Source organism: Symphalangus syndactylus, chromosome 2, assembly GCF_028878055.3.
Source record: "Symphalangus syndactylus isolate Jambi chromosome 2, NHGRI_mSymSyn1-v2.1_pri, whole genome shotgun sequence".
Taxonomy (NCBI): Eukaryota; Metazoa; Chordata; class Mammalia; order Primates; family Hylobatidae; genus Symphalangus; species Symphalangus syndactylus.
The window spans coordinates 14,675,106-14,686,988 of NC_072424.2; the positions used below are offsets into that span (position 1 = coordinate 14,675,106).

Here is an 11,883-nt window from a genome sequence, read left to right on the forward strand (position 1 = left end):
ACAAATTTAGCCTAGCAAATCACAGCTACTTGCAGTGAACTCACAGGTACTCGTTCAGTGACATGAGGCAAGGCAGCCTCTAGGGAGAGGGTGTCTCTGGCCTTTGACCTTTAGGGTAGCCTTTTCTCCTGTGACTTGCAGAGCCCTTGGTACCTCCTTTGGCCCCTGGTCTCATTTTCCCAGACCTCAGCTATCAGTGCGACGAGCTGACTAAAAAGGCAAAATTCAGAAAACAGCATGCATTTATTTCACTTCTTTGCTGAAGCCTGCTTTTCCTACTGTTTAACCCCATGATTCCTGTTGTCATGGTGACCCAATGCTCTCCTGACTTAGTGGCAATGAACTGGGTCATCGCATGCCTCTTATTGGCTGTGTGCTGCAAGCTCCAGGAGGGAAGGAGCAGTGTGTATTTGCTCAACCCAACAATGTAGATGCTCATTAAATTATGAGAAAAAGTTGATATTAAGATACATTTATTTGGTCAGGCATAAAAGATAAAAGGCTGAGTCTGTCTCCTCAATGATCTGCAGTGTCGTGAGTGGGCAATAAAAAAGCAGGAAATCACAGTGAAAAAGTAATAACTACCACTGAGGGAAGTGAGAACCGCAACCAGGGAAGTGAGATCCACAACAAAGGAAGTGATAACCACAACCAGGGGAATGATGACCACAATGAGGGAAGTGATGACCACAGCCAGGGAGGTGATAACCACGACGAGGGACCTGATGACCACAATGAGAGAGATAAAAACCACAACCAGGGAAGGGAGAGCCACAACCAGGAAGGTGCTAACCACAACAGGGGGCTGATAACCACAATGAGGGAGGTGGTGACCACAATAAGAGCGATAAGAACCACAACCAGAGAGGTGATAACCACAACCAGGGAAGTGATAACCACAACCAGGGGAATGGTGACCACAAAGAGGGAGGTGATGATCACAATCAGAGGGATGAGAACCACAACAAGGGAGGTGGTGACCACAAACAAGAGAGGTAAGAACCACAACCAGGGAGGTGAGAACCACAACCAGGGGCATGAGGACCACACCCAGGGGAGTGATAACCACAATGAAGGAGGGATGACCACAACTAGGAGGTGATAATCACAACCAGGGGAGTGATAACCACACCCGGGGAAGTGATAACCACAACGAAGGAGGTGATGACCACAACCAGAGAGGTGATAACCACAACCAGAGAGGTGATAACCACAACCAGGGAAGGGATAGCCACAACCAGGAAGGTGATAACCACGATCAGTGAGCTGATAACCACAATGAGGGAGGTGGTGACCACAATAAAAGCGATAAGAATCACACCCAGAGAGGTGATAACCACAATCAGGGAAGTGATAACCACAACCAGGGGAGTGATGACCACAGTGAAGGAGGTGATGACCACAGTAAGGGAATAGATAACCATGACCAAGGAGGTGATGACCACAACCAGGGGGGTGATAATCACACCCGGGGGAGTGATAACTGCAACCAGGGGAGCGATAGCCATGACCAGGGAGGTGACAACCACACCCAGGGAGGTGATAACTACACCCAGGGGAGTGATAACCAGAACAAGGCAGGTGATGATCACAACCAGAGAGGTGATAACCACACCCAGGGAGGTGATAACCACAACCAGGGAGGTGATAGCCACTGTCGGGAAAGATGTCACCATAACCAGGGAGGTGATAATCACAACCAAGTGTGTGATAGCCACAAGCGGAGAGGTGAAAGTCACAACTAAGGAAGGTGTATTACTTCATTCTCATGCTGCTGTGAAGAAATACCTGAGACTGGGTAATTTATAAAGAAAAGAGTTTTAATTGACTCAGAATTCTGCATGGCTGGTAAGGCCTCAGGAAACTTACAATAATGGTGGAAGGCACCTCTTCACAGGGCATCAGGAGACAGAATGAGTGCTGAGTGAAGGGGGAAGCCCCTTAGAAAACCATCAGATGTTGTGAGAACTCACTATCAGAAGAACAGCATGAGGGAAACCACCCCCATGATTCAATTACCTCCCACCCGGTCCCTTTCATGACATGTGGGGATTATGGGAACTACAATTCAAGATGAGTTTTGGGTGGGAACACAGCCAAACCCTATCAGCAAGTATCTCAGTCCATTCATGCTAAAATATTGTAACCTGAGTAGCTTATAAATAACAGAAATCTATTCAGAGTTCTAGAGGTGGGAATGTTCAAGATCAAGTTACTGTCAGATCTAGGGTCTGGTGAGGGCTCACAGGGCCATCATCGTGCTGCATCCTCACATGGCAGATGGGCAAACAAGCTCCTTTGGGCCTCTTTTGTAAGGACGCTAATCACCTCCTAGAGGGCCCAGCTCTTCACGCATTGGGGATTAGGTTTCAGCCTATGGATTTTGGGAGACATAAACATTTGGAGGATAACAGGAAGTGATAGCCACAACCAAGGGGTGTGGAAAGCACAGGACCAGGTGGGGGCAATGGCCAGGAGTTTCCTCCTAGGGGGGTGATGATAGAGCAGGTGCTGGAAGGAAAGTAGGCATTATCCAGGGCAGAGGGATATAAGGAGAGTGTTCTGGGCAGAGGCGATAGCAGCTGGGGTGTACAGAATGTGGGGGCGCTTGGGAGGCTGTGGAGGAAAGCAAGAGGTGTCCGTCTTCTTGGGAGCTCTGTCCTTTTAGTGCATAGTTATCAATGCTTAGAGTTTTTGATTCACTTTGTTTTTCAGTTGATGAAAGTTGTGAATGAAATGTGTCCCAATATCACCAGAATTTACAACATTGGAAAAAGCCACCAGGGCCTGAAGCTGTATGCTGTGGAGATCTCTGATCACCCTGGGGAGCATGAAGTCGGTGAGAAGGGCCCCTCTGGGATGCTTGGCCCCTGCATCTTTGGTACTCATGTAAACAGTTAGGAGACTGTTCACCCTATGAGAAGATTCATGCCACAGGGCATCAGCTGTCCACACCACTGCTGTCTCACGTAGACAGATTCTGCACATGTTGGCTCTGTGAACCACTCATCTTATGGTGTGGACTATAGCATTATTTACACTGGAAATACCCATCTTTTCTCCAAATGGAGCATATTTCATTCTCTGTCGTCCACCCCTGAGACCAACCACAATAGCCAAAGAAGAAAGTGGCTGAGGTGGGCAGGACAGAATTTCCTCCTCCTTCAGGATTCCCTGAACATTAATGGCTCATATTAGAGGAGCTTCTCCTCATTCTTAAAAAAATTCAATTATATTTTTAGATATTTCCTGTTTTCAGACATTTCCCATTCAGTCACTCCCCAGCCTGCATCTCTGTGGGTCAGATGGGCTTCTCTATTTTTCTTTTTGGTCAATCTGGGAGCTACTTAGAAATCTGCTGACATTTAGGTGCAAAGATTTGTCTGATTTACTTTAACATTCATCAGGGTCTCAGGAGTTCCTCTCAAGAAGTGTTTTTTTGTTTGTTTGTTTGTTTGTTTTGTTTGTTTGTTTGTTTGTTTTGTTTGTTTTTTGAGATGGAGTTTTGCTCTTGTTGCCCAGGCTGGAGTGCAATGGCACAATCTCGGCTCATGGAAACCTCTGCCTTCTGGATTCAAGCAATTCTCCTGCTTCAGCCTCCTGAGTAGCTGGGATTACAGGCATGTGCCACCACATCCAGCTAATTTTTGTATTTTTAGTAGAGACGGGGTTTCTCCATGTTGGTCAGGCTGGTCTGGAACTCCCGACCTCAGGTGATCCACCTGCCTTGGCCTCCCAAAGTGCTGAGATTACAGGAGTGAGGCACCATGACCTGCAGGAGTTTATTTTAAATGGTAAAAACTTTATCTGCTGGTAAAATCACATTTCCTCAAAAGCAGCAGCTTTGCCAATGAGGGAAGGAGATGTGTTGTCAGCTCGAGCCCGGCACTGATAAATACCAGGCCCTTGTCCTTTCTGACTGCTGTAACAAAATATCAGAGGTTGGGAAATTTCTAAACAAAGAACTTTATTGCTCACAGTTTGGGAAGCTGGGAAGTCCAAGGTCAAGGCAGGGGCAGATTCAGTGCCTGGTGAGGGCTGTTCCTCTTAAGACCCCTTCTTGTCTTACATGGCAGGAGCAGAAGGTCAAAAGTGCCTGGCTAGTTCTCTGGAGCCCTTTTATAAGAGGAATAATCTTTTCATCACCTCCTGAAGGCACCACCTCTTTTATTTTTTTTCTTTTTTTGAGACAGGGTCTCATTCCGTCTCCCAGGCTGGAGGACAGTGGCACAATCTTGGCTTATTACAACCTCGACATTTTGGGCTCAAGCAATCCTCTCACCTCAGCCTCCTGAGAAGCTGGGATTACAGGTGTGCATCACCATGCCCAGCTAATTTTTTTTTTGTTTGTTTTTTGTAGAGTTAGGGTTTTGCTATGTTGCCCAGGCTGGTCTTGAACTCCTGCACTGGAGTCATCCCCCAAAGTGCTGGGATTATAGGTGTGAGCCGCTGCGCCTGGCCGGCCCCTCCTCTTAATACTCACATTTGATCTTAAGTTCCAGCGTATGAATTTTGGGGGGACACATACATTAAACCATAGTACCCTAAGATTTCAAAAGCTGAGCTTTGAAAGACAAAATACCTAAAGGAAGCCCACTTTACACTGTGTCACTGCTGATTTGCCCTGATGGACTATTCTCTGCTTATATTCATTTGTCTTTGTTAAACTTAATAGGAAGTTATTTTAAGAAAAATAATTGCCTCCCAAAAGAGAGGCACTGATTGCTATGGCTTGTGCTCAACTTGTTAATGTTAAGCCCCAAGCACTATGTTATTTGATCTGTTCTTGGTAAGTAAAAATGGACATTATTACCCTGTGACTGGTGTCATGTCAGATTTTTCTACACATTTTCTTACATACCTGACTCTCTGGGAATAAGACAGTTGCCCTGATGTCATTTTAGAGGTTTGTTTGAAAGAACAAATAGGTCTAAAATGGTAAGCTTATATTATTCAAGACTTTCCCCCCAACACAATGTGACAAGCACCGTTTGGCCCTAAGTGTTTCATCATGAACCTGTGCTTCTCTCTGTCTTTGAGTAAAGGTGAGCCTGAGTTCCACTACATCGCGGGGGCCCACGGCAATGAGGTGCTGGGCCGGGAGCTGCTGCTGCTGCTGGTGCAGTTCCTGTGCCAGGAGTACTTGGCCCAGAATGCGCGCATCGTCCACCTGGTGGAGGAGACGCGGATTCACATCCTCCCCTCCCTCAACCCCGATGGCTACGAGAAGGCCTACGAAGGGGTAATGGCCCTGGCCCATCTCACCCAATAGGACGTGGGCAGCGAGGCCCCAGCTCCAGAGTATGCCCGGCCCTAGGGTTATGCAAAATTCCACCTTATGAGCTTTATTTATTTATTTATTTTTTTGAGTCGGAGTCTCCCTCTGTTGCCCAGGCTAGAGTACAGTGGCGCGATCTCTGCTCACTGCAACCTCTGCCTCCTGGATTCAAGCGATTTGCCTCAGCCTCCTAAGTAGCTGGGATTACGGCCGCCAGCCACCATGCCCAGCTAATTTTTGTATTTTTAGTAGAGAGGAGGTTGGCCAGGCTGGTCTCAAACTCATGACCTAAGGTAATCCGCCAGCCTTGGCCTCCCAAAGTGCTGGGATTACAGGTGTAAGCCACCGTGCCTGGCCACACGAGTTTTATTTTTGACTGTCTCTGCTGAGGCAGGGAAGCCTACAAGGTTTATGAAAGGTGCAAAGCAGGCATTGAGAATGATGGTGGCCTTGAGAGGCGGACATGCCGACAAATTGGAGGACGTGAAGACGAACAGCAATATTGCTATATACACAATGATAATGGAATCCAATAGTAACACTTTATGTTGGCTGAGCACTTAATCATGGCATGTGTTAGCCTTGATTATTACCTTTAATCTTCTCATCAGTCTTCTGAGGATAGTTGTTTTATTATTCTGACATATTCTTCATATTTTGTGTCCCAATTATGATATAGAATGTATATAGGTTATAGGTGTGCATAGAATATGCATATGTACAGAATTACGTATAAAGAGAACATAGAGTATAGTTAATATTATGTTGTGTTGTGTATTGACAGTGATATATCTCAATACCTGGGAATAAAATGGAAAATTATATTAAAACAAGGGTACCTATCAAATGCAAGCTTTACAGTATAGAAGTGTGGTCACATTTATTGGTGCAGATATAGTCAGTTAGGAATTTGCATTGCTAAATAGTGAGCCAGAATCATGGGCAGGCAGGGAGAATGCATTACTATGGTGGCCATTGATGATGAGTTCATTGCTACTCAGAGGTTCACCTGGCCAGTATAGAAGAGAGGAAGGTAGGGGTGGAAGAAGGAACATAATGCTTTTTAAGCACTTCCATGTGGCAGGGGTGGTTCTCTGCATTCCCTCTTTGGAGTAATTTGGCTGAACTGTCTATCACCCACCAAATATTAATAGGAAGTTTTTCAATATTCTCCTTTAGATGCCATCTTTGGGTCAAAGGGCATCTAGAGGCTTAGAGACATTCCCTAAGGGGAAGTGGAGACAGATGCATCTTGTATGGTAGAGGGTCCGAGTTGTCCTGCAGCCTGTGCATTCTTCACATTCTCACTTGTCTCCAGGGCTCGGAGCTGGGAGGCTGGTCCCTGGGACGCTGGACCCACGATGGAATTGACGTCAACAACAACTTTCCTGATTTAAACACGCTGCTCTGGGAGGCAGAGGATCGACAGAACGTCCCCAGGAAAGTTCCCAATCACTATATTGCAATCCCTGAGTGGTTTCTGTCGGAAAATGCCACGGTGAGTCAAAATAGCCCTCATCTGTAAAACAGCCAAAGGCCAGGCTTACCCCCATTGGTATTTGCAGAGGATAGGACATTTAAGAAAGAGACAAAACTGTTTTTTTCTTTCATGTTTTCTCCAAAAGCAGAGAGGCGTGCTAGATAATAACTACCTTTTAGGTGGATATTTGGGGAGATTCTTCATAGAGGAGAAATCATTTAATTGTATTTCTTAACAAGCACATGGAGCTTCAAAACCAAAACAATCTCCCCTGAATTGCACATGTTTGTTACTACCTTTATTATCTTTTTTACTGTCGGTTATATTACTAAGAAATTATCCTTAGCCCTCACTGATTGCTTAATATATCTTATTTTTTATTTTAGTACATCCCCTTGGGCTAACGACATGTGGTGTTTCTTTGGAAAGAAAAATGAAATTAGATGAGAAATGTTTCGCCAGATTTCTTAGGTCTTGCTGTACAAAGAGTATGTTGTAGAAGAAATAATTCTCCCATACCTCTTATTGTCTTTCCTGGTCATCATAGTTGAGCTCCTTGCTCTGATTCTTTGATTGTGAACATCTTTCAAGAGTTCTACCTTTGTTGATGTATAAGTTAGTGTTAGGTTCAGCTGCAGCCACAGAAAAATCAAAATAGTGCCTTAACAAGGTAAAAGTTTCTTTCTTTCTTCACATAAAAGTACCCTGGAAGCCAGCCAATGGCCAGCCAAGTAGAAACCTGGTAATCATCAGGAATCCAGGATTCATCTCTCTGTCTCTGTCTCTGCCATGTCGGCATGTGACACTCATCTTCAAGGTCATAATCCAGGGTGGCAGCTGGTGCTCCAGCTGTCATGTCTCTGAAGGAACAGGAGAGAAAGGGCTTGGGGAAAAGAAACAGTTTTCTCTCAGATAATTCAATTTCCTATAAGCGGTTCTACATAATACTTCTGCTTAACTCTCTCCCGCCAGAATTCAGTTGCACATGGTATCAACCACTGCAAGGAAGGCTGGGAAATGCTATATTTTAGACAAGCATATTGCAAGCTCAAAACAAACAAACAAACAACAAAAAAAGATTAGGCTTCTCCTACTGTGGATTCAAGGGAGCTGGAGAGAGGACAGCAGCTCCCCCTTGGCGTTCCAGCCCCCAGCACAGCACATGTGGGTGCCACTTACTTGAGGAGGAGCAGCAGGGAGGGCTCCTTTAGTGACTCACAGTACAGGGTCATCCAGGCCCTCCGGAAGTGAGCAGTAGGGTGATGAAGACAGACAGTGGCAATGCCACTTGGTTCAGTTAGGATACCCAAGGGTGCTGATGCGGGCAGGAGACTAGGGAGGACCCTGAGTCTTCTATCTTCTAAATCTGCTCTCATGTTTCCCACAGAACCTGTTTTAGTTGTTTTTTGTTCATTTGTTTGTTTTTCCACCTAACATCCTAATGACACCTGGCAAAGTTGAGATTTCAAGCTATATTATACTTTGGAAACACTTAGACCAAAATTGGAATTTGGTTGCCAGCTTTCTTAGCCATTAGGTTATAAGAACTAAGTAATCCTTTTAACACAACTGTACAGAGTCTCTGGATGTTCAGTCTTTGCTTTTAGACTAGAATTTAGTTATTTGAGCTTGTTAACTAGAACTACAAGGAGAATTACACAATTCTATCATCACCAAAACTTTTCTCAATTGTGGATAGATGAGATAGATAAGAAATCAGCAAAGATAAAGATTTGAATAACGAGGCTAACAGGCTTGACATAAGGGACATATAAGAATTCTATAACCAATGATTAGATAATATTCTTCTCAATAATCCTGTAACATTTTAAAAAATTGATGATAAACTGGGCTTATAAGGGAAATCTCAACAAATTTCAGAGAAGAGGTGTCAGACAGACCTTGGTCTCAGCACCATACAATTAAACTAGACGGCTGTAATAAGATTGATGAAAACCTCATCATGTATTTAGAAAATAAAAAACTTCTAAAGAATAAGTCAAAGAAAAAAATACTGGCAACTAAAAAATAATTAGAACTGAATAATAATGAAAATATTACATATGAAAATTTGTGGATTACAGCAAAGAATAGTGCTTTAGGGAAATTTATAACCTTAAGTTATTATATTGCAAAAGAAGGCTGAAGGTTAACTAACTTAAGAAGTTAGCAAATAAATAAATAAATAAATAAATAAGAGAAGGAACCCAAAGAAAGGGAGATTAATTTAAAAACAAGGGCATTGGGAGGCTTAGACAGGCAGATCACTTGAGGTCAGGAGTTCAAGACTAGCATGGCCAACATGGTGAAATCCTGTCTCTACTAAAAATACAAAATTTAGCCAGGCGTGGTGGTGCACAACTGTGGTCCCAACTGTTTGGGAGGCTGAGGTAGGAGGATCGCTTTAACCTGGGAGGTGGAGGTTGCAGTGAGTTGAGATTGTGCCACTGCACTCCACCCTGGGCAACAGAGTGAGACCCTGTCTCAAAAAAAAATTAAAATACATAAAATAAATAAAAAGCAAGGGCAAAAATCAATGAAATGATAGGAAACAAAGAAATAATATGAAGTGATTTGTCTATAGGAAGGTGTGTTTGACAAAATTTAACAATTATTCACAATACTATCTCGCCAAATTTTGAATATAGCTTTTAATGTAAGGAAGGCTATTTTAGGTAAGATACAAATAGCATTAATCATAAAAGATTAGTAAATTCGACTACGTGGAGATAAGAGAGCCTGTTCATCAAAAGATTTGAAAAACTGTTACAAGCTAAAAATTGGGAGGAGCTATTTATAAATTACATAACTGAGAAAGTTGAAAATTTAAAAGCTGAAGAATAATAAATAATAAAAATATGAACAATTCAGTAGAAAAATGGACAAAAGGTAAGAGAGGAGGAAACAGCGTTAATAAACATGACAAGATGTTCTACCTCGCTAGTACTAAGGAAACGCAGATGAGAGAACATTATATGTCCATTGTCTGGCAAAAGTAAAAGGCCCTAGTGTGGGAGGGAATACGGGACAGTAGATTTCTTATACATTGTGGGTGAGTATACATTGGCATGATGATTTTGGAAAATAATTTGATTATCTTGTAAAGTAGAATATTTCTATATCCTGTGCCTCTGCAATTTCATTTCTGGTGATATGTGCAAGATAAATTCCAACATATATGTACCAGAAGACAGTAAAGGAAAGTTCAAAGCAACACTGTTCGTTATAGCAAAAGATTGAAAATTACCAATGCCCGTCATCTAAGAATAGGTATTAATACATTAAATGAGATCGCCATATTGAAGTGAAAAAAGCCTGGAAATAGCTTTATTCAACAACAGGATGAATCTGGGAACCACAAAATTGAGTGGGAGGAAAAAAGAAATTGCAGAAGGCAACCAGCAATATAGTTGCACCCCTCCGCCCCTGCCTTTTTTTTTAGATCAGAAGCAAGTAAAACCAAACAATATACTTTCAGGTATACACACATGAGATAAAACAAAAGAGAGAGAATGAGAATCATATCACTTAGGACACAGTGGGTGCCTCCGAGTGGGAGGCAGGAGGGTGGATAAGTAGGATAGTGTAGGTACACACAACAGAAATTGTTAGTGAGGTCTGTGGTTGGATAGTGGGTTCACAGGTGTTTTCCATATTGAAAAAGATAACAGAAGGAAATCCCAGCACTTTGGGAGGCTGAGGCGGGTGGATCATGAGGTCAGGAGATCGAGACCATCCTGGCCAACATGGTGAAAACCCATCTCTACTGAAATACAAAATATTAGCCAGGCGTGGTGGTGGGCACCTGTAGTCCCAGCTAGTCAGGAGGCTGAGGTAGGGGAGTCGCCTGAACCCGGGAGGTGGAGGTTGCAGTGAGCCGAGATTGCGCCACTGCACTCCAGCCTGGCAACAGAGCAAGACTCCGTCTGAAATAAATAAATAAATAAAACCAGAGGGGGACCAAGCACAGACCAACAGTGATACTGTGCAATGAACTAAACTCTCTCATTGGTCCAATCCAGGGCCCCTGATGTGTTTAAACAAAAACAACAAAACTTAATGAATCCCAAGTCCATTTCATCCCTTACTCAGTTTTCTGTACTGTATGGTGTGATTTCCAATGTCTGTTCTTTGTCATTGTCAATTTGATCTTGCTGAGATTATCTTCACCGGGATTAGCAATTTATGATAAATACTTGTTTCACTGATCAGTATTTGACCATATCAAACTTTCAAATTTTAGCTTTTAACATCATTTTCTTTTTTTCTTAAATTTTATTGTTAACCGATGTCAAACATACAGAATTAGGGAGGAAGCTGCCCAGGATCGCCATGGACCCATCTCAGCTCCGACACTTAACCAATTCCTGTTTCATCCACATCTTCCCTCTCTTTCTCCTCCTCCCCCAGATTACGGAAGCTAAACCCAGGCATCATAGCATTTCCTTTGTAAAGATTTCAGTAGGTATCTCTAAAAAATAAAGGCACTCTTTTACAAACATAAGGCATTACCGTTATTATATCAAAATAAAATATTCCTTAATATTGTCAAGTATCTGGTGAGTGCTCGCTCACATTTCCCCTGTTATTCCCCGCTCCCCAAGGTTGTTTAAATCAAGATCCAAACAAAGCCCATTCATTTTTATTGGTTTATGAGTCTTTCTAAGTCTCCTTCACGTTTTCTCAGAACTGATTTTGAAATTCTAAACTTTACTAAGATTATTCCACAAAAGCACTGCTTTTTCGACTATGTCCCTGTTTGACAGCTGGGGAGAGAAAACGACTTCCTGCTCATTTTACTCGTCCATTTGGGATGTTCACAGGTGGCCGCCGAGACCAGAGCAGTCATAGCCTGGATGGAAAAAATCCCTTTTGTGCTGGGCGGCAACCTGCAGGGTGGCGAGCTGGTGGTGGCGTACCCCTACGACCTGGTGCGGTCTCCCTGGAAGACGCAGGAACACACCCCCACTCCCGACGACCACGTGTTCCGCTGGCTGGCCTACTCCTATGCCTCCACGCACCGCCTCATGACGGACGCCCGGAGGAGGGTGTGCCACACGGAGGACTTCCAGAAGGAGGAGGGCACTGTCAATGGGGCCTCCTGGCACACCGTCGCTGGAAGTAA

At 43.6% G+C, this 11,883-nt stretch overlaps 1 protein-coding gene across 4 annotated transcripts in view; it reads left to right on the plus strand.

The window, feature by feature from the left end:
• CPXM2 (carboxypeptidase X, M14 family member 2) overlaps positions 1–11,883 on the plus strand; it is a 219,719-nt gene that overhangs the window by 191,571 nt on the left and 16,265 nt on the right. For all 4 annotated transcript variants that reach the window (XM_055246335.2, XM_055246325.2, XM_063616959.1 and 1 more), the window contains 4 exons: positions 2,716–2,839; positions 5,046–5,242; positions 6,597–6,776; positions 11,582–11,879. In XM_055246335.2, coding sequence (XP_055102310.2) covers positions 2,716–2,839; positions 5,046–5,242; positions 6,597–6,776; positions 11,582–11,879 — 799 coding nt within the window. The remainder of the gene's footprint in view (positions 1–2,715; positions 2,840–5,045; positions 5,243–6,596; positions 6,777–11,581; positions 11,880–11,883) is intronic.